This window comes from Sceloporus undulatus, chromosome 2, assembly GCF_019175285.1.
Source record: "Sceloporus undulatus isolate JIND9_A2432 ecotype Alabama chromosome 2, SceUnd_v1.1, whole genome shotgun sequence".
Lineage (NCBI taxonomy): Eukaryota > Metazoa > Chordata > Lepidosauria > Squamata > Phrynosomatidae > Sceloporus > Sceloporus undulatus.
The window spans coordinates 169,077,900-169,105,407 of NC_056523.1; the positions used below are offsets into that span (position 1 = coordinate 169,077,900).

The window sequence follows — 27,508 nt, forward strand, 5'->3', positions numbered from 1 at the left end:
ACTAGGATTCGATTCCCCCACTTGGTCATAGATATCCAATGGGTGACCTTTGGTGAGTCATACACTTTCAGCCCCAGAGAATATTATTCTTGTGTGATTTCAAGTCATTTCTGACACATGGAGATCCTAAGGCGAGGCTATTATGAGGTTTTCCTGGCAAGATTTGTTCAGAGGGGGTTTGCCATTCTGAGGCTGAAAGAGTATGACTCGCCCAACATCATCCAGTGGGTTTCCATGGCTGAGGGGGATTTTGAACCCTGGTTTCTAGAGTCGTAGTCCAATGCTCAAATCAGTACATCATGCTGGTGCATGACTGATGACATTGTCCATGTTGCTTTACCTGCTGGGACTATACAGTTTGCTCAGGTTTTGAAGAGGTATACTTTCTCCCCTGGGTTCTGGGTTGTGAAGAGCTTGGAAATGCTTTTTTTTTTCCTACTTCAACTCATGGAATTCTCAAAACTGTACTCCAAAAAGGTAATTTCTCTAAGGTCTGGCAAGATGTTATGAGCATGTTGTAACCAGCCCAGGTTCCTAGTGATTGGGCGGGCTATAAATAAATCATTTATTATTATTATTATTATTATTATTATTATTATTATTAGTAGTAGTATTAGTATTATATTGTATATAACTTCCATACAGACTGGATTATTTACGCAGTGTGTTTTGGACCTGTGTTATACAGTCTAGTTGAATGGTTCCCTTTATTTAGAAAATGGGAATAGTCTTTTCATGTTATACATTTGTTAAAAGGAAGTAATGGTTTAATTTATATTTTTCTTTTCCCTTTTAGTTATTTCAATTTGGATACAATTTGGATACAACCATTTAAAACCCCCTAGGCTATAAATCCATCTTAATTTGGGAGTGCTTCCCCAGGACAAAAAAAGAAAAGAAAAGAAAGGGTCATCTAACGTGAGATGTTTGGTCACCTGCAAAACCATCTCACCACACCATGACTCCATAGGTCAGAATCCACAGCAACCCCCGTCACAAGAGTTGGAAGAGACCTCAAGGGATATCCAGTCCAACCCCATTCTGCCATGCAGGAACTCACACTCAAAGTACCTGTACCCATATGTGTGTGTCATGTGCCTTTCCAAGTCATTAACAATTTATGGTGACCCTAATCATGGGTTTTCTTGGAAAGATTTGTTCAGTTTGATGAGGGTGCATCTACATTATTAAAACAACACAATTTGGCACTACTTTAAACTGCCGCAGAGCAGCGCAATCCTACAGGAATCCTCCTGGGATTTGTAGTTTTTGTGGGGCAGAAAGGCAGAAGACCTTGTTGAAATACAAATCCCAGCATCCGACAGAGCCACCGCCCTTAAAGTGGTGTCAACTGCATTATTATTTCTACACCTTCGTAAGAGTGTGGCCCAAAACACACACTGCAGAAATATCCACTTTGAGGCCGCTTTAACTGCCCTGGCTCAGTGCTAGGGGGAATCCTGGAAATTGACTTTGTTGTGGCAGAAGAGCTTCTTCTGACAGAGAAGGCTAAATGCCTCACAAAACTACAGTCCCACGAATCCCTAGCATTGAGGCCAGGGCAGTTAAAGCGGGCTCAGAGGGGGTTGTTTCTGCAGTGTGTGCTTTGGAAAATGTGTCCTCAATTTGGGGGAGAACCTTTTCTTTTTCGTTTGAGAAGCTTCCCCGTTATCTGCGTCTGCACTTGAGAAATAACCGCTCTGTTGCCACAACAAAGAGCCATCCCCAGAATTCCATAGCAGGACCACGACAGTTACAAAAGTGACACCCAAACCGGTTATTTCTCAGTGCAGCGCAGCTTACTTTGTTATAAACTCCTCCTTCGTGGGAGGACCTTTTTAACAGGTGAGGGCTTGCGTTTACCCGCCTCGAGGCCTTTCTTCCTCCATTATTTTACTCTGTTGTGTGTGTGTGTGTGTCCCTGGTGCTTTTTTAACGGCTTCCCTCGCGCCTCTCGTTCAAACTGGGGCCGTTTAAAAGGAGGCGGCCCAGGCCTTCTTTTTTCCCCCTGCGCCAAAAAACGGACCTCCGTCACGAAAGGATTCGAACCTGTGCGGGGAAACCCCATTGGATTTCGAGTCCAACGCCTTAACCACTCGGCCACCGTGACTCTCGGGCCAAGCCTCCGCCGAGCTTCAGTAGAGAGACCCGCCTAGTGTAGCAGCGCTTGGGCCAGCCTTTTTCTAAACCGGAGGAGGAGGAGGAGGAGGAGGCCAAAAAAAACCCGTCGCCTCAGACTCTCTCACTATAATTCTCCTCAGGAGAAAAATGTCCTCCTCGTGCCGTTCAACAACAAGCACTTCCCGCCCTGCCCCCTTGTTGTGTCTCAGGGACAGCAACAACAACAACGACGACGGCAATACACACGCCCTCCATTTTCTTACGCTTTCATCTCCCCTCATTCGCCTTCCTCTTTCCCACCAAGCCGCCCTTGAGTCCCTATATCGGGAGAAAGGCGGGAACGTAACAGCCAACAAGCCATTTTGGCTTATCAAGGGTTTTCTGGGCAAGTTTCTTCAGAAGGGGTTTGCCATTGCCATGCTTTGAGGCTGAGAGAGTGCGACTTATTGCCAAAGGTCACCCCAGATGAGTTTCATGCTTGAGCGGGGAAAGGTTGTAATCCAACACTCAAACTACTAAATCACAGTGGTTATAACAACAACAACAACAACAACAGTAAATAATAACCTTTCTTCATGGGTTTTGTTTCCTTCAAGGGGGCTTAGTTTTAGTTATGGGAGTTGATGAGGATGCTAAGAAGAGGGCTCCTGGACATGTGCCGAGTTCCCTCTCCCACTCAAACTGAGGGGAGGGGACTCTTTCAAAGCCAACTATGGCGAATTGAAAGCCTATTGCCATTCCTTCACGAATAATAACCCCCTGCTCTCTCTGCTTAATGGCAGCTCTGGTTTTCATAAAGGCAAACATCAAGGGTACCATTTCCCTACTACAGGTCATAAACCTTCGTGTTTTGAGACTGGATATTCTTAGTCTCTAACCCCTTTTCCCCTGCTGTTGGGATAATCAGTTCTACTCCAAAACACACTGCCGAAATAATCCAGTTTGAGACCGCTTTAACTGCCCTGGCTCATGCTAGGGAATCCTGGGAATTGTAGTTTGTTGTGGCACCAGAGCTGTCTGATAGAGAAGGCTAAATGTCTCACAAAACTACAGTTCCCCACATTCACTAGCATTGAGCGGAGGCAGCTAAAGTGGTCTCAAACTGGATTATTTCTGCCGTGTGTTTTGGCCTTAGACACAACACAGAGCAAAATACTGTATCTCATTTAATTTTTCAGAACAGCTCAAAATGGCCCCCATTCTGCAGTGTAGTTCTGTTGAGTTTAAAGTGTTAAAGTAGCTGTCATTTCAAGAAAGAAGAAAAGAAAAAAGAAAGGAGGATTAAAAAACAAAGTTGTAATGAAGAGCACAAATATGGTGAGACTGTCCCTGGCACATTGGGGGAAACCCCTATCAGTTGATCACTTCCATAGTTTAATTAAATTAAATTTGTTGAATTGAGTTAAAGAACCAAAAATATCAAAACATGTGTTGTTTTCACATACTGGAAAGTTTCTACAAGAAGTATGTAGCAATGGTTACCTTTAATTAAAACTTAAATGTAGTAAAACAATAAGTCACAGTTGTGGAACATTAATTCTTTACGAAGGTAGAAGATACTGTAGTTGGAATTCCCTCGATTCTCAGAAAATTAAAGTCTCTGGGCCTACTTCTCCCACAACTCTTATTTCAGTGTCTGGGAAAAATAGAAACAGCTGATTAACAAAAATCCCATGTTACCAAATTTTAAGGGGGCTAAACCTTTGTGGACAGCAGCCTACATCATCCAATGCCTTCTGCTATGGGCAGAACATGTTTGTGCCACATAATGTTTTGTTTGGGACAGACTAAAACAATTATTTTTATAGAAATTTCAACAACAAACCATGACAACCATCAAAAACTGAAAAAGTTGTTATTGTTGCTATTATATTCTTTGATAGTTTTTGTTCTGTTCCACTCTTTTTTAAACCATGTGCAACATAGTGCAATGCTAGCTAAGGAGCCAGGATAATGGTTTGAGTGCTGAACTAGAATCATAGAGTTGGAACTTGGAAGAGACCTCAAGGGCCATCCAGTCCAACCCCCTGCCATGCAGGAACTCTCAGTCAAGGCACCCCCAACAGATGGCCACCCAGCCTCTGTTTAAAGACTTGCAAAGAAGGAGACTCCTCCACTCTCAGAGGGAGTATCTTCTACTGTTGGACAGCTCTTACTGTCAGGAAGTTCCTCCTGATGTTGAGGTGGAATCTCTTTTCCTGGAGTTACTATGACTGTGGACACCATGGTTCAAATCTCCACTCAAACATGGAAACCGGTTGGGTGACCGTGAGCAAGTCACACACTCTTAGCTTCAGAAAACCCCATTATAGATTCTCTTCAGGGTTGCCATGAGTTGGAAAGAACTTGAAGGCACACAACAACAAATTCCAGTTGGTTTGGTAATGCTAGTATAGACTGAGTCTCCCTTATCCAGACTTCTGAAATCTGAAATACTGTACTCCAGTATCTAAAATTATCCACACAGCTGACTGAGATAGTGATATCTTTGCCTTCTGATAGTGTACCAACTTTGTATTATGCACACAATTAATAAAAATGTTGTGCATACAGCTACCTTCAGGATATGTATAGGAAACATAAATGAAATTAATGTTTAGACTTGGGTCTCATCTCCAAGACATCTCATTGTTGTTGTGTTGTTGTTAACTGCCCTTGAGTTGACCCTGACTCATGGCAATTCTGTAGATGAGGCACCTCCAAGACCTCCTGTCCTCCACTGCTCTGCTTGGGTCTTGCAAATTCAGGCCTGTGACCTCCCTCATTGGGTCTATCCATCGGGCGTGTGGTCTTCCTCTCTTTCTACTGCCTTCTACCTTTCCTAGCATTATTGTCTTTTCTAATCAATTGGGCCTTCTCATGATGTGGCTAAAATACAACAGCCTCCGTTTAGTAATCTTGGATTCCAGGGAGAGTTCAGGCTTGATCTGTTTCAAGGACCCATTTCTGTCTTTTGGCCTTCCAGGTATCCACAGCACTTGTCTTCTCCAGCATGTCTGAAATGACTTGGCTTTCTCCCTATCGCTTTCTTCACTGTTCAGCTTTTACATCCATACACGGTGATAGGAAATACGATGGCCTGGAGTATTCTAATTTTGTCAACATTTATTTTTTCAATTGCTTTCACAGCTGTCCCACCCATAGTTTTCTTCTGATTTCTTGACTGCAGTCACCATTCTGATCAATTTTGGAGCCAAGGTACAGGAAATATTTAACTACTGTATCTACTCATGTATAAGTCTAGAAAATTTTGTAAAAAAAATGACCCCCCCAAAGCAGGGTTGACTTATCTATCCATGGGTCAATGTACTGTGTTTTTCCTCTTCCCCTTCTCTGAGTAGAGTGGCAAAAGGTAAAAGCTTAGCACATCCTGGAGCACCCAAAAGAAGCACCAACTTCCTCTACTCTTACCACCATGTTGCTGCTTCTGGCCTTTTTGAAAAGCTTGGGTGGGAAAATGGCAGTGGTGGCACCTCTTTGGTGCTTCCCCTCAAAGGAGTGCTAAGAGGATTTGGGCTTAGAAGGATAAACTTTGTCCTTTATATCCTTTGTTACATGCCCCTAAGTTTTACCCTCGACTTATCCACAGATCATACCAAAATCCATAATTTTGCCCCCAAAACTTGCCCTCAACTTATACATGAGGTCGGCTCATATCGAGTATATATGGGTACTTTGATTTCTTCATTGTTGAGGTTGAATTTGTGTTATTCTAGGCTCTAGAATGACCACATTAGAAGCCTTTCAAAAGGCTGTTAAAATAGATCTCTTCCAGCAGGCATTTCCAGATTAGCCTCCCCTCCAATGATATTGATGGCCTCCACCTACCCCTAAGTCTTGCCTCCAATTACCTTCAATTTTAGCTAATGTTTCTTTTTCTTTTAATTAATATTTTATATTGTTGTTTATTTTATATTGTAATTGTGTTTAATGTATTACTTTTTATGATTGGGAGGGGGGTTGGGGTAGGGGATTAGAAACATGAATTTATATTGTATATTGTATTTTATTATTATTCTGTTTGTTGTAACCCGCCTCGATCTGCAGGGAGAGGCAGGCTATAAATAAAATATATTATTATTATTATTATTAGTCTTGATCTGATTCCTTGACTGCTGTCTGTGTTCTGATCCACATTTGGGATCATTATGTGCTTGCAAATACAGTGGGCCCTTGGGGTTTGGTTCCAGGACCCCCTGACGACACCAACATCCATGGATCCTCAAGTCCCATTAAATACAGTGTCATAGCAAAACAGTGTCCCTTATCTAAAAGGGCAAAAAACAAGGTTTGCCTAAGGGATTTGTATATTTTTAAAGAACTTTCAAACTGTGGATGTTTGAATCCGTGGATAAAGAGGGCTGACTGTATTTTGAATTCCAAATAATAATAATAATAATAATAATAATAATAATAATAATAATAATAATAATAATAATAATAATAATAGGTTTTATAAATCTGATCTCCCAAGCACTTTTGGTCCCAAGCCTTTTGTGTAACTAAGGGCCATTCAACCGGTACTCCTTCTTCACCAGCCTCTTTCTCTCTTGGTCTTTTGGTAATGGCAGCTTGTAACCTGTAGGGGGCGTGCAGGCTGAGTTTAGTGGCGCAGCCAGGCAGCGCCCTTTCCCTGCCAGCAGGGGTCGCTGCAGCTGAGAGCGAGCGAGCGAGGGAGGGAGGCTTTCTGGCGTTGTGGCGCCGGCAGAGGGCGCTGCAGGGCCGCGGCCTCTCTTGCTTCTGCTGCCCAGGGAGCGGGAGGCGGCAGTGGCAGAGGCGGCGCTGGCAGTGTCGCGGCCCAGGCCGGCGGCGGCGCTGCTGTGAAAATGGCGGTGCGGAAGAAGGACGGCGGCCCCAACGTCAAGTACTACGAGGCCTCGGACACCGTCAGCCAGTTCGACAGCGCCCGGGTCTGGCTGGGCAAGAATTATAAGAAGGTATGGGGCCTGCCTGCCTGGGCCTGCCTGGGCCTGGGTTTGGGCCTGCCTCGCCTTGCCTTGCTTGCTGGGAAAGGGCGCTGCTTCTGGGCCCTTGCAAGGCAGCCCCCTCCTCCTCCTCCTCCTCGATGGGTGGAAGCCCCCTCCCCCTGTGGGGCATGCCCCATTCCCCCTTCCCTTCCTCTGAGCCAAGCAGGCCTCTTAGGGAATGGGAAGGGGGCAGGGGCACATGGCAGGCAGGCAGGCAGGCAGCACCCACAGGGACTGGGGAAAGGGTGGCTCGCCTTCTCTTGCAAGAGATGGAAGCTGCAGACCCCAGCCTCCTCCTTGCATTATTAAGGTTGCCCCTTTCCCTGCAGGAACCATCCCTTGGTAGTCTCACTTTGCCCCTCTGGAGCACCTCAAGGCTTTCTAGGAAACAGGGCAGCCCCCTCCCCCCCCCATACACCCACCTTCTCTTTATTTGACAATTGGCCACCATGTCAGTTTGATTCCTGTGACAGAGGCCTTCCTTTGACATTTGAGCGCCTTGCTGCTTCCCCATTGTCCTTTGCTCCAGCTTCCCTTAGCTCCCATCCTTCTGCACACATTCTGCCTCTTCCTCACACTGGGACTTTCATTCATTGAAGCATTTGCTGACCTCGCATTCCCACCCTTCTTCTTCTTCTTCTTCTTCTTTATTTATTTATTTGTTTATACAGCCACGTTACTTCTTTTTCTCTTGAAGCAACCTCCAGTACTAGTTCCTTTCTTTTCCTTCCTTCCTGCTGCAGCTGTGCTCTTTGGCATGCAGAAAACTTGAACAGTGTTTGCCATTTTGAAATGGATGCATTGGTTTATTCCCTTGCAAGAATTGTTCAAGCATCCCTTAATTCTCCTTTGGGTGGCCTGCCATACTTTCATTTGCCTATTTTGATGTGAGTTGGTGTCAACAGAAATAGGGAATGCATCGTGTTACAGTTTTCAGGGAGGTGGTATTGAAGGAAAGGTGTCTACTGTTTCCTGTCAACCAGTCATCAATCATAGGTTAAGTCCCCTGATACTTTCCGTTTTTCTCTCCAACTCTTAATTTGTTGAGAGGAGCTAAAGACCTAGAAGTTGAAGTGAAAGCTGATTTAATTTCTCCTGTAGCCATCCGTCCACCCAAAGAGGAGTAGATGACTTGGTCTATGGATGGCTAAATTCTGGGCTGTGGGGCCTGTACAGCTTTTTCAGTTGCTGGCACATGAACCACGGCCTGACTGGTTTCCTCTCTTAGGATCTTTAATTTTTGACAGCTGCTTCATTTTACAAGCTGACTGGGTCTTGCTTCTAAGGCTCTTACCTTTGACCTTCTGAGCAAGAGAAAGAGTGGCTGAGTCAACAAACAATCTTCTGTGTTTCAAGTGACAGCTCCTGACCCAATGTTCACCGCTTCCCTGCAAGCAAGTTCATGTCTCTTGCCATCTGCCCTAGCAGACTGAATGATAACAACACTCACAGGGCCCATACAGACAGGCCAAAATAAAGCTGCTTTGGGTCACTTTGGAGGTATGTTGTTTAAATGATGCATGCATCATAAGAGGCCAGAAGCCACACCAAAGCCATGCTACAGTCCTAAGAACATCATTTAAACAGCATACCTCCAAGATGACCTGAAGCAGCTTTATTTTGGCCTGTCTGTACGGGCCCTTAGGCATGCATCCTAAGAATCCAGAAGCTGCACCAAAGCTGCACTCCAGTGCTTAGGAATGGAGTGTGGCTTTGGCGCGACCTCCGGACTCTGAGGACCCATGCATCATTTAAATAGCATACCTCCAAAGAGACCCGAAGCAGCTTTATTTTGGCAGTCTGTAACAGGCCTTAGTTTCTCTTTCTAGACCTATAATATTATAGCGAGCAACTTTCCCCTCCCCCCATTTTGATGGTGTTTTCAGACTGCATGGAAATAGTCCTACTGTTATAAAACCAGACAGACTTAGAGGTGCCATTTAGGGATAATGGATTTCTTTCATGTGTCCCCCCCCCCTTCCAGATTGACTTAATGTTTAGCAGTGGAGGCACTTTTAAAGACATAAATGGCCTCATCTACTAGTTATGCATGAAAAACTCAAACCTCTCTACTTAAAGAAAGATGATTGGCCCATGTTGATGATAATGCTATACAGTGTGTGTGTGTGTGTGTGTGTGTATTGCTATGTGCTACTAAAGAAATGTGCTTAAACATTTCTTCTTAACATGCTGCAATCTGCTGAACCATTATGTGGGAGTAAGCATGCTTTGAGCACACAGCAACTTTCTTCTGGATAAGCACAGATCGGATTGTACTGTTAATCTTGAACTTGGCCAACAGTAGGCTTTGGCAAATAATCTTCACTCCCCCAAAAACTGATATGGTATCCCTATCTTTTAATGAGGGAGGATGGATAAAAAGATCTTAATGCTTCATGTGCCAACAACTGAAAAAGCTGTATAGACAGTACAGGTACATATACAGGCAGTACCACTGTCCACCCAACATTTCCCCAGTGATTGCACAGAAGATATAGACTAGAAATGGCAGGGCAGCAGAACAGGCAGAATATGAAAACAGGAGGATTTGTGCAAACTTCTTGCACCATCCATTACACAGAACCTTTTATGTACAAACATTTATATTAGTGGATTTGCTTATCTCTTCACTTGTGGAGGAGTTTTTGAGTGCTGAGACTCCAAAACAGTATTTTTGGAGGGAAATAATTTTTTAGACTCAAAATGTTCAAAGGGCAATAATCTGAATTTTGTTGGATCATTGATAATGATCCACAGGAGACCTGGAAATGGAATTTAAAGCTCTCCCCGCCCATAACATATAAAAACATAACATATAAAAACATATGATAACAGTGTTGCAGAATTATTTTAAAAACCTGAAATGTATGTGCAACTGCGACTGGTGTTAGTTTCTAAAAGAGCTGCAGCACACCTAAAGCTGGGAGTTTAATTATCCATGTTTAAAAACTGTTACAAGATCACTGCAAGAGCATGAAGGTAGTGATCTGTCTGCCTAGCACCTAAATTGTCCTCTCATGTGAATGAAATGAATTGGAAATAAAGAGGTTGTTAGCAGTAAGATGTAACTTGGTTGGAGGTAAGAACAATTTTGTCCAACAATTAGGGCTCTTGTGAGAAAACTGAGAGTTCTGAGAGGTTATAGTTCTTGTAATTCATATTGCACTCTATGCAGAAGTGACTTTCCACTAATATTTACATGAGTATATCCACTAGTATTTAACCCTGCCCCCATAAGTGTGTTTCAGATTGCAGTCTTAGGGTACTTAATGCATATACAGTAAATGCTAGAAAAAATAAAAATAAAAGATGCCTGCATTGTAAAAGGCTCTCTCCACTTTTAATTCTAACCTAAAATGCAGAGCTTTTCTGTGTACACTGCATATGTCTATCTCCTTCTCTTCTTCAATTTCCCTTCTCAAAAATACAGAGAAAAAAGCAGTTTTAATAGGGTCAGTGTCACCCACTTTAGGTCAGAATATAACCCAATTGTGGGCAATAATGATCAACACTGGGAATTTGGGAAACAGTAGTCTAAGAAAGGAACTTTTCCAAGTTCTGATCTTGACCTCTAGTAGAAGATGAGGTGTACTCCAAGTTGCCTGCCTGGACATGTTTCACTCTCCTTTAAGAGAACACTTGGTCAGGGGCTCTGGGTAAGATTCATCTAAAGTTTGAAACCTTCTTCCTACAGTACATCCAAGCAGAGCCACCTACCAATAAGTCATTGTCCAGCCTAGTGGTGCAGCTGCTACAATTCCAGGAGGAGGTTTTTGGAAAGCACGTCAGCAATGCGCCGCTTACAAAGTTACCGGTGAGTCCTGTGGTCTTCTTAATCTCTATGTGGTAGGGGAAGAAGAGCACCTTCTACTGAGTCAATCATATCAGTAGCTGGATTATGTTCTTAAACAGAGGAGAGAGTCATCCAGCCACTAGCAAGCCTGAGGAACAGTGATTTAAGATGATGATGATGATTATTTTATTTATTTATTTATATCCTGTCCTTCTCCCAAGACTGGGACTCAGGGCAGCTTACAACATTAAAAAAATACGGTTAAAACATACAAAAATAGTACATTTCATAAAATTAAATTACTGCAATAATTAAAACAAATTACATATTAAAATATCAAATACTTTAAAAAGATAAAAATGTTTAAAATACATTAAAACCATATAGCACCCCAGGCCATTCTTTAAAAGCTTTCTGTTTTGAAAGCCTGTCTGAAGAAGAAGGTCTTTATCTGTCAGTGGAATGCCATCATGTAAGGGGCCACTGTTATCTTTCTGGGCAGGGAGTTCCAAAGTCTAGGGGTATATCTCTGGTATTTCTCCCTGTTTTTGCTTCTCATGAAGAACGAGGTGGTATGCTGAAGATCTGGATTTTAGGAGTACTGGCTGAGTCTCCCTTATCTGGAATGCTGAAATCTGAAATACTCCAGAATCCAAAATTGTCTAACAGGTGGCAGAGATAGTGACAGCTTTGTTTTCTGATGGTTTATTGTATGTAAACTTTGTGTCATACACAAAATTATTTTCAAAAATTGTATATAAAATTACCTTCTGACTACATGTATGAGATATATACAGAGCATAAAAGAGTTTAATGTTTAGATTTGGGTCCTGTCTCCATGATATCTCATTATGTATATGCAAACATTCCAAAATCCAAAAAAATCTGAAATCAAAATACTTCTGATCCAAGTGTTTCAGATAAAATAAGCTGTACTTACTGCAGCTGTAAGTGTTTTCTGGGGTAAAAAACAACAAACACCTAACATACAGGAAATGAACTAATTGATATGGAGAAATGTATATGTAAGGAGGTGTTTTATTAATGATACTCCCATCATGCTGTTCATAATTTAGCAGCTCAGCACAACACGATCTGTGTAATGTATGGAACAGCTCTGAGCTCCTTTAACTGGCGGTAGTGGCGGTTGAGCACACATAGCACATATTTTACTATAGCACATATTTTACTGGTGTTTTGTGAGCTAAATGGTACCTGCTTCTCTTTTACATGTGAGCCTCCCAATGGCCATTGGCTGGGCACTCTGGAAACAGAATTTTGGGCTAGACAGTGCTTTGCTTTGATCCAGCAGGGTTCCTCTAATTTTTTTAGGATAGGATTTATTATCCAATACTATCTGGAGATCCACATATTCATGTTCCTTTTAAAAGCTTTTGTTGTACAAAATATATTTAAGGTGCAGATTACTATGTCATCTGAATTTTATTTGTTAAATATGACATCTGTTTTCTAAAGCGAAATAGAAAGGAAGTACTGGAGGGTTCTGCTCAAGCAGCAAGGCTAGTGATAGTGAGAAACTGGAAAAATAAAGACACCACCCCTCCCAATATGGGAAGAATGGATTTTGAAATTGCAAGAAGTAAAAGAAATCGACAGATTAATGTTTATGATTAGAAATAAATCTCAAGACAAACTGGCAAAGGAATGGCTACCAGTACCAGTATTGGGAGGATAACTTTGGCATCCAAAAGAATATAAGGATGTAAATACAAAAGAGAAATATACTTAAGCAATATATTTGGGTTTGTAGGGAATACACCTGAAACACTCTTTCTTAGTTCCTTTTGTGAAGGATATTGATGAATACTTCAGGTTTTTTTCTCTGTAGTTGTTAGTCTACTGTTCTGTTTAACCTTTTGTTAGTCACCGACCTGTATGGAATATTACATGTATAACGGAAATAAGTAATCTAAGGTAAAGCTAATTTACATTAATGGTTTACGTACATACGAAGTACATACTATTGTATTTGAGTGGTTTGGAAGTAAAATTTTAAAAAAATAAATAAAAGCTTTTGTTGGCTTGGTAGTCAAATTAACTTATTATGTTATTATAAAAGTAGACCGTTATAATGCAACATAACTTTTTCAAGGGCCAGCATTGGCATCAGGGAAACCAGAGGTGGTCTACTGGTCAGATCTTGCCAACATTGTGTTTAGATCTGGTTCAGATCCTCCATTGTTTCTACACTCCACCCCATGCAGCACATAAGCTTAGCTCAAAGGTCTCATTTGTGCAAATGGAAAAAAAAATATCATACTTAATTACAGGTGGGGATTTTTGGGATAACTGGAACCTTCCATTCCCAGTGTCTTGCAGTTCTCCTAAAACTTTTCTCCACCTCCTTTGTCCTCTTAAACTTAAAGGGGAAAAAAGTCCCCTTTAAGTTTGTTTGAGTGGAAACTTTTTTTGTAAGCTTGTTTGCTGTGCAGCATTAGAGACAGTTGAGGTGTTGAAACGAAAGAAGGAGAGGAGAAAATGCAAGCAAATTTAAGGATGTATGTCAGAGAGAAAGAAGACAGGTGTATAAAATGCAGTTAAGTGCGGTTATCCAGTACCAGTTCATAACTTCCATGCAGCAGGGATATTATAATTTAGTTCCCAAGGGTTAGATTCAGTTTCTATGTAAAACAATTTTTGTTTTTATTACATTGTCATTCATTCAAATAACATATCTCTGTTCAAGTAGCTTTTCCGGACTTTGCTATCTTCCTCTTGCTTTGATAATCCATTCTGATCTTTTCAAGCCACATATTTATCCTGAACTGTTAGCATCAGACCCATTTTCTAAGGTACTCTGAATTACAGGTATGTTTTGCTCTATCCCAATAGCTGGATAGCTTGTGAGATTTTCTGTGGAGCAGAAACAGATGATTTAACCGGGCTATCTTTCTGTTATAGATAAAATGCTTCTTAGATTTCAAAGCTGGTGGTGCCCTGTGTCATATCCTTGCAGCAGCATATAAATTCAAGAGTGACCAAGGATGGTAAGCTCCCATTTTTTACTGTTCTCACCACATCCCATGGAAGGGCAAGAGGCTTGATTAGGTATACCTACAGGGCTAGGATTCTTGGCTTGTGCAGAAATGAATGAGCACTTTATTAGTGCTCATCAAGCAAATGACTTTTGAATCTTGAGATAACTTTATATGTTGAGAGAATTGCTAACACTGGTTTATCCTCTACTCCCATCCTTTCATTTTGTGAGAAGGTGGGGTTATTCAACATTGTGGGTTTTAATCAGACTTTTATCTTTTCCTGTTAACCTGAATTGAATATGACATTCCTCCCTCTAGTGGCTAATACTGTAATATATAGACTTCCACTGTAACCTTTCCAGAGTGGTAGATGTCTTAGGGCTGAAATAGACGGGCAAAATGATGTGGCTCAGGCCATTTTAAGAGTGTGCCGTTTGCACGACACATGCCTCAAACATGGCCTGAAGCTATGCCAAGGGTGCACCAATGAAAAAGAACTGGGCCAAGAAGGAGCAGATAGAATCTGCTCCTTCTGGTGGCTCAGTTCATGATCACAGCAGTGGCCTAGATTGGGACTGGGCACATGTGGTTGCTGTCAGGGCCATAGCTAGGAGAGGGCAAGAGGGGCACTGTCCCAGGGCCCCCAGCTAAAGAGGGCTCCAAGGTAGGGTTGCCTAAAAAAACATGCAGCAGCAGGGCTGTCGGCACGCCATCGCAGCCGCCAGGAGGAAGCTGGAGGGAGCTGCTGCTGGCTGCTGCTCGTGGCTGGCCTGGGCTGGGGGAGAAATATGGCTGAGGTACTGGTGCTGCCACCCTTCTGGCCTCGCTGCAGCCCGAGGAGGATGTGCCCTTGAAGGAGGAAGAAAGGAAGAGGAAAGGAAGAGTAGGAGAGCCCCTTGGGGAGAGAGGGAGGGAGCCAAGCTCCAGCAACTCCTTCCATTGTTGTTGATGTTGTGTGCCTTCAAGTCGTTTGGTCCTCATCCTCTCCTTCTTATCCTCCTTTCTTCTTCTTTTCCTCCTCCTTTCTCTTTCACCTTCCTCCTCCTGATGCTCTCCTTCTCCTTTCTCCTCCTTTCCCCCTTTCTCCTTCTTTTCCCCCCTTCTCTTCTTCCTCCTCCTCCCTCTCCTCCCAGGTGTGTGTGTGTGTGTGTGCTGGAGCGTGGAGGGCTTTCTGGGGCTTGCCTTGGGTGGATGCCATCGGGCCCTGGCTAGAGGAGGCTCAGAGCCCTCCCTTCTGTTGGGGCCCAGCTCTTCTCTCCCCCCCCCCCCACTTTACCCCAAGGTGGCTCCCTCCAACAAGACCCCTGGGGAGGCTCTTCCCAAGGGTCAGGCACCTCCTGTGTTGTAGTTTCATCATCAGGTGGTGTTAGTGGCAAGCTTTGCCATTGCCTTCCTCTGAGGCTGAGACAGTGTGCAAGAGTGTGCATGTGTGTGTGTGTGTGTGTGCGTGCGCCTTCAAGGGGTTTTCTTGGGAGGTTTGTTCAGAGGGTTTACCTTTGCCTTCTTCTGAGGCTGAGAGTGTGTGACTGTCTCAAAGGTTTTCTTGGAATATTTGTTCAGAGGGGGTTTGCCTTCACCTTCCCTTAAGGCTGTGAGAATGTGACTAGCCCAGTGGGGTTTTTTAATGCCCAAGCAAGGGATTGAACCCTGAGCCTCCTCCACCACTGCCTCCTGCTGCGCTTCCTGAGATGCATTTAACCTCAGAGGTGATCCAAAATCTCCATGTCTTTGAATTCAGTTCTATTATTATTTGAAAGAAAGAAGTTGGCAGCATGAGCTTTCCAAAAGCCTGCTTCCTCAGAAGCATTTAGTCTCGTGATCCAAAATCTGTCTTTGAATTCTATTATTATTATTATTATTATTATTATTATTATTATTATTATCTGAAAGAAAGAAGTTGGCAGCATGAGCTTTCCAAAAGCCTACTTCCTCAGATGCATTTAGTCTCAGAGGTGCAACAAGATCTCTATAACATAAGGATTTATATTAATGTTTTTTTAAAAAAATGTTAATGTTTTTAGCTTTTAGTTGGTTATGTCCTCCATTTTTTATCAAATGCCCCACTTTTTGGGGTAAATTTTGTCCAACATTTGACCTACATTTCGGTCTAAATTTTGTCCTACAAATTTTGGGTTGGGCATTGTGATTTTATGATTTTCGTTTGATGTAACTGTTATGGATTATTTTATGGAACCCGCCTCGATCCATAAGAGAGAGGCGGGATAATAATAATAATAATTTGTGATAAGGGAATAATTTCCTACATTTTCCCCGGTTTGGTGGTAGAGAATTATGGCAACCCTACCCCAAAGGAGCCGCACAAGCCACATCATCGACACGCACCCCATGTAAACAGTGGTGTGCCAAGATGGCACCTGCGGTGCGCAGTAGGACTTGGGACATTAAAAAACATAGGGGCCCCAAATGTACTTTCTGCCCCAGGGCCCCTAAAGGCCTAGCTACGGGCCTTGTTGCAGTGGTCCTGGTGTGAATGGCACCGGCATGGTCTTGTGCCACTCTTTTAGGCCCGTCTGTTTCAGGCCTTAGTATGTTGCAGCAAAAACAACAGAGTGTTTTTTAGCTCTTTAAAAACCAGCAAAAGCATTATAGCATAAGCTTTTGGACTGCACTCTGTAAAAGCCTATGCCGTAATACATTTAATGCTACAAAATCTTTAGCTGTTCTTAATATATAAACTTGTGTTTAGTTTGTAAATCAGTGAAAATAGTGCTGTTAGAGTGTTATTGCACAACTGTCACTGATTGTTGCTGTGTTAAATATATAAGACCATATGCCTGGAGAAAATGTCATGAATGTGAAATACAGCCTTATTATAAGTGGGTCTTCCAGTTGGGATGCATAGTACTAAGTCCTACTCTGTGACCTTACTTGCTGTTCCAGAGGGGATACAGATGGGCAGAACGGGGTGGCCAGACGCCGCCCCGTTCTGCCCTGAATGGGGGCCGCAGCAGACAAACCCTATGTCCTCTACGAGGCTTAAAAAGAACCTGCTTCCAGCAGATTCTTTTTCCGCCATGCTCGGGAAACCATTGGCTCACTCACGCACAGTGATGGCATACGCACGGCGCTGTGCTGTTTGCACAGTTGTCATCATTGTGCAGTGTGCCAAGATGGTGTGCGCTGGTAGGAGTGTGCAGATGCTCTGCTCTCCTGAGCCCTACTTTTGGCCCCAGGCCGGCGCCAATCTGTACTGGACCCCAGTCTCTGATATTATGCTCTGTGGTAATTACTCCCTGTCTGTCTGCTTGTAAAGTTGATTAAAGTAGGTGTGCATTGTGACTTTTATGAAGATTGCTCTTTTCTTTCAATAAGGCGGCGTTTCGATTTCCAGAATCCATCCCGGATGGACCGCAATGTGGAGATGTTTATGACCATTGAAAAATCTCTGGTGCAGGTAAGCTGACTTGCTTTCCTTTTTTTACCACTGTTTGAAATCTATTCCTTTTGTTCATTTGCCTTATTTTTTCTTCTTCCAGAACAATTGCCTCTCCAGGCCTAACATCTATTTGCATCAAGACATTGACCCTAAATTGCAAGCCAAGCTGAAAGACATCATCAAGCGACACCAGGTGAGTGAAAATGGAGAACATTGAAGTGTGCATAAGGTGAAAATGTCTGGCCAAGCAGCATACTTTTTTACTTTGGGATTAAAAATAATATAGTTGAATACTGATTTCCTTTCTGAGTTGACTTACCCCCTTCTCTGAAACAGCTTGTGCTTGAATAACTACATACAGGGAAGGGGGCTTTCTTTCTGAAGTTCTTCTTAAAATATATTAAAACATTAAAAGAAACTGGGCTGCTTCATAAAACGGCACATGATCATTTGGCAGCTGAATGATCATAATAAAGAGGTCATTTAAATCTTCTGCTTGAGTGTTTGTGAAATTTAGTGTTACACAGACAGGCAGCTTCACATCTGTGTCCAGAAGAACTCTAAACCTAGCAGCAGAGCAGGATGTTGTCTTAATTTTCAATATTTATATTCACAAAGACCTTTTAAAATTTGAAACCCGATGTGTTCACTCAGAACACAGTGTGAAAAAGATTTTTGGGATCATTGCTCCCAGAATCACCTAATGTCCATGTTGGCTGAGAGTATCTGGGAGTTGTAGTCCAAAGAAATAATATGTCTGAGTTCTGAAGCAGAAGAATGACTTTCTGCAATCAGTGGGCCTTATTTCCGGGTAAGTGTGCACAGAATTGTAATCTCAACATAGTTGTTAAAAAGAAGAGTTAAAATATGAGTTTGATTCCTTACATGTTAATGGCTTTTAAAATAAACAGATGGCACCAACCCATGGATATCCATTGAAAGTCAAATGTGCGAGGAAAGGTCATTGAACAGTAAGAACCTGTGGGCGGTTACTGTTCAGTAACACAACAGGGTCAATATACATAAACATTTACAGCAGAATGTAAAATAAAAGGACAGTGTCTTGGCCAGATGAACTTACAGTCCAACTAGCATCCAGTACCTCACATACTTTCCCCAGCTGCACAACAACAACTGACAGTGCTGGGCTACACCTTCAGATCAAGTCAGTTGCCATGTGGTTGTCATGGTGCAGCTGGAGAAAAAGGAGTAAAGATGCTCTTCCAAACTTACAGGAGGTCCAGGTGGGCACAGTTTACTCCTTGTTCTTTGGCTGTACAGTAGCAACTGGATGGTGCCAGGCTACTGCTCTGTTCCCTGCCCCATTGGCTGGTTGCAAGGTTATCCTGGCACTTTCTGGCTGCTGTACAACCAGGAAGAAGAGTCACCAGTATCCTCCATAGTAAGTGTGCCAGCACATCTTTATTCTCTGCCACTGTTAAAAGGATATTGGCCATGTGTGCAGTTGCCATTACACAAGCATAGGTATTTTGTTTCTTTGTTTGTTTTCTGGTGGAGAAGAAAATTGAGTGACTAAGCCAAAGAATTTATATGAAAGGTGGTTTTTGTTGGAGGGAGTAAGAGGTTGGAACATGTTATGTAGGGATTCTAAGAGGGTAACCCAGGCTTAAGTGGCAAAGAAATACTTGTGGTTTAGAAACAGTACAGAACTGACCAAGGAAAAAGTAGACTTACATTGCATTGCTTTCAGATTGAGACACTTGAGCCTTTTTGATATAATAATAAGAACTTAATACCAGAATTTAATAAGAATTTAACTTATTGTAAGCATCTTAAGCCTCTTGCTAGCAGGGTTTAGTTCAAACTTTTCTCAGTTATCTTCCACTCTTCTCACCTGTCTGCTACTGAGACATAGTCCCTAGAGGTCTGGTTTCTGTGACCCCTTTTGATCTCTTTTCAGGGAACGGTAACTGAAGATAAGAGCAATGCTTCCCATATTGTCTTCCCTGTTCCTGGTAGCCTGGAAGAAGGTGAGGTTTCACTGTGTCTTTTGCCCAGAGAAAATGTGAAGTTTTGACTTGAATCTTAACCTTTCATAGTCTTTGGCTGTGATCTGCTCGATTATGCCCCCTTGTTTTACACTTAAAGATTTCCCCATTCCTTTGCTTAGTCATTAATCAGATTGGAGACTGGAGTCAGGAAATCAGAAGAAGACTAAAACTAGGAAAGGCAGCTATGAAAGAACTAGACAAGATCCTCAAGTGTAAAAATGCATCAGCAAATACTAAAGTTATGATTGTCCATGCCATCATTTCCCCCATTTCTATGCATGGCTTTGAAAGCTGGGCAGGGAAGAAAGCTGACAGTGAAGAATGCTTCACTGACAGTGAAGAAAGCTGTTTATTATGTGGTGCTGGAGAAGAGTTCTGTGGATACCGTGGACTGCTAAAAAGTCAAATAGAGCAAATTAAACCTAAACTCTCTCTAGAAGTGGATAGCTAAATTGAGACTGTTGTACTTTCACTGTGTTATGAGAAGACATGACTCACTAGAAAAGGTTGTAATGCTTGGTAAGATAGAAGACAATGGGAAAAGAGGAAAACTGCATTCCATATGGATAGACTCATAGAATCATAGAATCATAGAATCATAGAGTTGGAAGAGACCGCAAGGGCCATCCAGTCCAACCCCCTGCAATGCAGGAAATCCAGATCAAAGCATCGTCGACAGATGGCCATCCAGCCTCTGTTTGAAGACCTCCAAGGAGGGAGACTCCACTACACTCCGAGGAAGTGTGTTCCACTGTGGAACAGCCCTTACTGTCAGGAAATTCCTCCTAATGTTGAGGTGGAATCTCTTTTCCTGTAGCTTGCATCCATTGCTCCGGGTCCTAGTCTCTGGAGCAGCAGAAAACAAGTTTGCTCCCTCCTCAATATGACATCCCTTCAAGTATTTAAATAGGGCTATCATATCACCTCTTAACCTTCTCTTCTCCAGGCTAAACATCCCCAGCTCCCTGAGTCGTTCCTCATAGGGCAAGGTTTCCAGACCTTTCACCATTTTAGTCGCCCTCCTTTGGACACGCTCCAGTTTCTCAATGTCCTTTTTGAATTGTGGCGCCCAGAACTGGACACAATATTCCAGGTGGGGCCTGACCAGAGCAGAATATAGTGGCACTATTACTTCCCTGGATCTAGATACGATACTTCTATTGATGCAGCCTAAAATCGCATTGGCCTTGTTAGCTGCCGCATCACACTGTTGACTCATGTTCAACTTGTGGTCTACTTGGACTCCTAGATCCCTTTCACATGTTGTCTCCTTAAGCCAGGTGTCTCCCATCCTATATCTGTGCATTTCATTTTTTCGCCCTAAGTGCAGTACGTTACATTTCTCCCTGTTGAAGTTCATTCTGTTAGCTCTGGCCCAGCTTTCTAGTCTATTCAGGTCATTTTGAATTTTGATCCTGTCCTCTGGAGTATTAGCTATTCCTCCTACTTTAGTGTCATCTGCAAATTTGATAAGTATGCCCCCAATTTTTTCCTCCAAGTCATTGATAAAGATGTTGAATAGCACTGGGCCCAGGACAGAGCCCTGTGGGACCCCACTGGTTACTTCTCTCCAGGATGAAAAGGTGCCATTGTTGAGCACCCTTTGGGTTCGGCCGGTCAACCAATTACAAATCCACTTAACAGTTGCCTTGTCCAGCCCACATTTTACAAGCTTGTTTGTGAGAATGTCATGGGGAACCCTGTCAAAGGCCTTACTGAAATCAAGATATACTATATCCACAGCATTCCCTTCATCTACCAAGCTGGTAATTTTATCAAAGAAAGAGATTAGATTTGTCTGGCATGACTTGTTTCTCTGAAACCCATGTTGACTTTTTGTGATTATGGCATTGCCTTCTAGATGTTCACAGACTCTCTGTTTAATGATCTGCTCCAGAATCTTTCCTAGTACTGATGTCAGACTAACTGGACGATAATTGTTGGGATCCTCTTTTTTCCCCTTTTTGAAGATGGGGACAACGTTTGCCCTCCGCCAGTCTGCTGGGATCTCTCCTGTTTTCCAGGAGTTTTCAAAGATTATTGCCAATGGCTCCGATATTACATTAGCCAGTTCTTTTAATACCCTTGGATGTAGCTCATCTGGTCCTGGAGACTTAAATTCATTTAGGTTAAACAGGTATTCCTGTACTATCTCTTTACTTATTTTGTGCTGAAATTCCCCTATTCTGTCCTCTGCTCCATTATCCTCAGGTTGAGCACCCTTTGCCTTTTCTGAGAAGACTGAGGCAAAGAAGGTGTTGAGTAATTCTGCCTTTTCTCTGTCTTCTGTTAGCATTTTGCCATCTTCTCCACGCAGTGGCCCTACCGTTTCCTTCTTCTTCCTTTTGCTGCGGACATATCCAAAAAAGCCCTTTTTGTTGTTCTTAACCTCTCTAGCAAGCCTGATTCTGACTCATTCAAGGAAGCCATGGCCCTGAGTTTGCAAATCCTGAGCAGGATTTGGGAGGTTTCCTATTTGTAGGGCAGCCATAAGTTGAAGTTGATGTGATGGCAGTTAACAACAATGCTTCTGAAAAATTGAAAGAATGTATTGCTGTTAGATTTGATTGCAATTTGCTTTTCTACTACTATTGTAAGGAAATGGCACAAATACGGTTGGTATGGAAATGGAGCATTTAAAATGTTATTCATCCAAAAAAGCTTGTTAAAAAAATGGGAGTAGGTGAGTTGTGGTGGGGAAGGAAAGATACCGTTTGTAGCTAAAGTTGTAAAATAGTACTCAATTTTTATGCCGACATTTACAGTTTTTACTCTGCATATCCTGAATGTACTACCATGTAGTGAAGGCTTGTTCTTTCCTCTCAGATGGGAAACATCACAACCATAGTGCCCACTGTTCATCCTGTGGATTTTTTGTCTCTGTGGGTATTTATAAGTGTTTTTTTCCCCTCCCGCCATGACTAGTTGATAAGAGGTAATTCTGAATTTAACCTGAAGAAACAAGCAGTATGATGGAAGTCTGTCAGACCCTGGAATTAGGTAGGACTAGAACTGCAGGGTCATTTTCTCCTACTAAGGAAAGTAAACCTTTATTTCTTTTATTGTTTATTTGTTTAATTTATATCCCTTTCTCCCAGCATTGAATTGAAGGCAGCTCACAATTTTTAAAAAACACATTATAGCTCAACTAAAAAAAACCTATTAATACAAAAGTTAAAATACAGTTAAATTCACATTCTAGTTTAAAAACACAAGTTAAAAGCAATTTTTAAAGCATATTTAAAATATAATAAAACAGAAACAATATCTCCCCATTAAAAGCTCCATCCGACACAACATATTAAAAACCAAGTGCCTCCCTAAAGAAAAAGGTCTTTACCTGCTTGTGGAAAGACAGCAGGAAGGGTGCCAAATGAACCTCCTGAGGAAGGGAGTTCCATCGCATGAGAGCAGCCACTGAGAAAGTGCTTATGCCCCCACCAAACATGCCTGTAATTATGATGGGACCAAGCGACAGCTCTACCCCACAGATCTTAAAGCTCGGGCAGACTCAAATAGGAAGACACTTTAAGATAGTTTGGATGCAAGCCTTGTAGGGCTTTAAAGGTCATAATCAACACTTATATTCCCCATAATTCGCCCCAGTCAGTAACCTGGCAGCACCATTTGGACCCACTTAAGTTTTCAAACAGTTTCCAAAGACAACCACGTATGAAATTTAAATCCTAGCCAAAATTGAGAGACCTGTCTTTTTTACTCTTGGACAATGAAGTACAAATGACTTAGGGGCTAGACAGATGGGCAACTCCGTGCCGCCTGTCTTTGCCCCACATAATTACTGCAGCAACCAAATGGCGCATCAATGATGCACTCCCTCTCGGGAGCAAAAAGAAGCTGCCAAAAGCAGCTTCCTGGAAGGGGTGCGATTGGCACACTCACGTGCCCTGATTGCATCACTTCCAGCCACCGCTGTTTGGGTACTGTGCCACGCTTGCGCCCTCATGGCGCCACCCATGTAGACAGGGGTGAGCCATGGTGGCGGCCTCCTCGTATACTAGGGCTACTGGACATGTAAATGCCCAGCCTCATCTAGCCCTAGCTTGCATTGAGGACACTGCATAGTGCCCATCTGTACCTGGCCTCTGTTTCCTGATAGTGATGAAGTTAGTCATCACCAGCCATAACAAATACAAGTATGGAGAAGTCCAACAATTTCACTGTTTTTCCTTTTCCCTGGCTACACAACTCAGCATGAAAACACTAGGGCACACATCTACAGATAGCCACATCTATCTGATTTTAAAAAGTCTTGCCTATTGGAGCAAATAGGAGGAACAACTTGTTTAAGAATACAGTCCTCCACACCTGGAAGATATAACTTTCTCAGAAAATATGCCTTTTGTATATTAGAATTATACTTCTCTCTATTCTAATATTTGCTAGCTGCTTCTGTTCTTTCAAGAATCTTCCTAAGACCCATCTTTTTTTATTTTTATCTTGATTCCATGTGAGGAGAGGGTGAAAGAGTTTCTCATAGGGTCTCAACTCATAGGTCATCTCTTTTATAAAACCTCTCTGTCCTGCTGATACTAACAAAGATCTGTTAATAGCAGTCCAGAACAAAATAGTTTTTATGTTGTGTCTTCCTGCCTTGTGGTTTTGAAGTGGATATTAATTGAGGGAAGGTTACCAGCCTATCCACTGTGACTGTCTCAAACTGCTTATCTGTTTCTCTGTTTCTTTTCGTTTTATTTATAATGTTATATTCTGCATTGCAACCATTTTTGAATTAAAATATGATGAAGCATTCATGAAAACAATAATTTAAAAACCCTAAAGGAATAAAAGTGGCAGTAAAACAAATGTTAAAAGCCTAAGAGAGTAGTTACAGAAGAGCCTTTAAAGACAACCCCAGTGTATGGGCAGGTTAATATGGATGCAACAGTTTTTTTCTTACTTAGAGATTTTACCCAATTGTTCTCATAGAGACTCATTGTAACAAATATAATGTAACACAGATTATCTGAAGTGAAGCATTTTCAGTATAAATTGATACTTAAGAGACTAATCCTTCATTTCTTGCTTTCCTTCTAGAAGAGTGGGTTAGACCTATTATGAAGAGAGACAAACAGGTCCTTCTGCACTGGGGCTACTATCCTGACAGGTGAGCAGCTTGTAACATTGGAATCTGACCCTCATATTCTCTGAAACTGGGTATAAGAAATTACATATTTCTCCATACAACTTGTTTATTCTTTTAACTTATTTACTCTTTTGCAAATGCATTCATCTAGCAAATTCTTATAAATGAATATAAATATTTAGAATCTGGATCTGATTGAGTCTTATTCTTTCCCTTATCTGATGGTGGGATATAAGTGAATTTGTGAGTTGCTTGCTGTGCTCAAAACTTGAGATTGGGTACAGTGTTGGAACTGAAGTCTTAGCTGCTGCCACCTGCTTTGTTTCATAGCTATGATACCTGGATCCCAGCAAGTGAAATTGAAGCCCCTGTGGAGGATGCCCCCACCCCAGAGAAACCCCGTAAGGTAAAGTATTGCTTTCATTTGATGCTTACGTAGAGATGGAGTTTATTGCAGATTCCCACCAAGTGAAAGTCCAGGCAGTAGCCACTTGGGAAAAAACTGTTGTGCCTCTCTTATCAAGTTTTTTCACTTGTATGTTAGATTTATGTATGCATCAGTACACAGAGTTGGCAAATCACATCATTGTACTGTATATGGTGAAACTCCTGAATGAGTAGGTTATGTTCTCTGAGCCTGAGGTGACCTTTGGTTTTCTTCCTTGTCCCTTCTGTTTATGTCTGGGAAGTGGCTCCTTTTCCTTCTCAGTTTAAGGTGCCCAGTTTAAGGTGTTTTCTCTTTATATGCAGGTTCACGCTAAGTGGATTTTGGACACAGATACTTTCAACGAGTGGATGAATGAAGAAGACTATGAAGTCAATGACGAGAAGAGTCCTGTCTCACGTAGGAAGAAAATATCTGCCAAGACTCTAACCGATGAGGTATGCTACTTTCAGATAAATGTCTGAGTCTATCTGACTTGAGGAGGAAGGGCAAAGAGTCCCAGCACGTTGATGTTCCTCTTCTGGAATATGAGTAGATCATACATTAGGAGTTGTACAGAACAGAGATTGTGATCTTCTGTTGAACTGCTGGCCAGTTTCCAGGAAACGCATCTAGCTACATTCACCTATAGTACTTGATGGCTGCTGAAATTTTTGCCTTAAATGCTGGACTCGCTGGACTTTTGCCAGATCCAGTAAGACACTTCTATTTGTAAAAAAAAACCCAGGGTATTCAAGACCCATAATCCTTATCAGATATGCCTTCTCGGCTATAGGTTATGTAGTCTTGGGGGCCATTCACATTACCTTTTACACCGGTTTTGAAATTGATTCTTCCACGTGAAGTTCATATTGGGCCCGATTCTGTCACAATCCATGTCGAGGCTTGCACAAGGAAATGCCCCTTACCCTGGGGTATCCAGAATTGGGCTAAAATCCGTCTTTTCTCAAAAGATCCGGGTTCCGCGAAATACGAACTTGCCCTCGATCATGTTTGGGGCAAATTCAGGGAGGGATTAAGGTCAGAGGGCAGGCAGAGGTCAGAGCATTCTCTCCCCTCATCCGAGAAAAGGAGGAGGAGGAGGAAAGAACTGAAGGACTGGAGGCTGAGAGGAGGCAAAAGGGGAAATCAGGGTGACTTTTGGGCTGCAAAGGGATGTAAGAGGGAGGGTGGGGGGGAGTGGAGAAAGTGATGATGGAGGAGGAGGAGGAGGAGGAAGGAGCCCTGGGAAGAAGGGATCCACGGAGGGCATCCTATAATGGAGCAGGAGGAGGAGGATGAAGGAGCCAGGGCAACTCAGAGGGAGGTGAGGGTCGGAAGGGAGGAGGAGGATTGCCCAGGGAAATAGGGCTGTGGGGCCAAGCTGCGGGATGTAGGGAAATGGATGCAGCAGAAGCAGCCTCTTTTGACAATTTATGCGCATGATTTTTTGGGTGCTTGCTTGTTCTACTTGCATTTCCTCTTGCTCCTGGATTATTATTATTATTATTATTATTATTATTTGTGTTATATGAGGAGGCTACAGTCAGAATGCCTGCACTGCATTTCCCTTTTATTTCCAATTGATTCCATGGGTCAGTTGGAACTGACAGGTCACTCTCTCTCAGCCTCAGTGGAAGGCAATGGCAAAGCTCCTCTAGCAGGAGGAAAAGGGTCAGTTCAGGTCAGGTCGAAGGCAGGGCACGAACGGAGCTCCCATCAGGCACCTTCTCCCCCTTTTTTATTTTTTAAAATTATTTTTGACAAAATATGTGCATGTTTTTTTTTCTTGAGGCAGATATATATGGATAGAACATGGCTAGCTGCTTGTTCACTTTCCCTTCTATTTGCTGGCTTCCTGCAAAGGGGAAATGTTGCAAATGGGCTAGACTTTTTTTCCTTTGCGAATCAATCCCACAATTCGAATGTTACATTTGTTGCTCTTGTAAATTAGGTAGTTGGCAAAACGATACGTGCTTTTGCTACTCTTCAGGGGTAGCCCTGAATTGCTTTTAAAAGCAAAAAAGAATGCATGACAATCTCATCCTTTTCTGGTATTTCTGAGGTGAGGAATTTATTATTATTATTATTATTATTATTATTATTATTACATGTGTAAGAGGTATTCTGGGGTGGCAAGGAGTGGGGGATAACGGATGCATTAACTTGCATTTTGGGTTGAAAATGGGGCCAAGGGCAGATCTAACCTGCACTGATCCAAATACCCCCCCCCCACACACACACCCACAAAGAGGTTTAAATTTTGACAAAATGTGCACACTTTGGGCGTTTTGTGCATGGCTCTTTAAAAAAAGGAGGGAGGAATCACCACCTCCGATGCCTCTGCAAAACGTCCCTATGACGATCGCTTGATTGACAGCAGGCGCCTTCAAGTTAAACCCGATAAGGCATTCGGGTTAAAATGCCCCTCAAATCTAGTGGGCACTTCCTAACGGAGAGATTTGGGGGAGGGGCATCCGGATCTACCCAGTTCCACCCACGTTAATTGGGCCAGTGGGAATGGGGCCTTGGTCTGTAAGTCTAAAATATATCATTGGAAATACAAGCATTCCATTAAAAGCACAAAACTCCACAAGACTTAATAGTTTTGCCACTTTTTTAGGGTATGAAGGTAATTCGATGGGGTATGTGGTTTTTGAAGTCCTATATTCATAATCAGGTAATCTTATA

At 42.4% G+C, this 27,508-nt stretch overlaps 1 protein-coding gene and 1 non-coding gene across 7 annotated transcripts in view; one reads left to right on the forward strand and one right to left on the reverse strand.

The window, feature by feature from the left end:
* Positions 1 to 2,029: 2,029 nt before the first annotated feature.
* TRNAS-CGA lies at positions 2,030 to 2,110 on the reverse strand. The gene has a single exon. It is a non-coding gene; the product is annotated as a tRNA-Ser (tRNA).
* A 4,743-nt stretch (positions 2,111 to 6,853) lies between these two features.
* SMARCC2 (SWI/SNF related, matrix associated, actin dependent regulator of chromatin subfamily c member 2) overlaps positions 6,854 to 27,508 on the forward strand; it is a 43,388-nt gene continuing 22,733 nt past the window's right edge. For 4 of the 6 annotated variants that reach the window (XM_042450010.1, XM_042450011.1, XM_042450012.1 and 1 more), the window contains exons 1-9: positions 6,854 to 7,058; positions 10,783 to 10,902; positions 13,804 to 13,889; positions 17,214 to 17,295; positions 17,378 to 17,470; positions 19,199 to 19,268; positions 24,345 to 24,414; positions 24,724 to 24,799; positions 25,144 to 25,275. In XM_042450010.1, the coding sequence (XP_042305944.1) occupies positions 6,948 to 7,058; positions 10,783 to 10,902; positions 13,804 to 13,889; positions 17,214 to 17,295; positions 17,378 to 17,470; positions 19,199 to 19,268; positions 24,345 to 24,414; positions 24,724 to 24,799; positions 25,144 to 25,275 (840 nt within the window). In that variant the 5' untranslated portion in view covers positions 6,854 to 6,947. The remainder of the gene's footprint in view (positions 7,059 to 10,782; positions 10,903 to 13,803; positions 13,890 to 17,213; positions 17,296 to 17,377; positions 17,471 to 19,198; positions 19,269 to 24,344; positions 24,415 to 24,723; positions 24,800 to 25,143; positions 25,276 to 27,508) is intronic. The other 2 variants (XM_042450014.1, XM_042450015.1) reach the window with 1 other exon arrangement.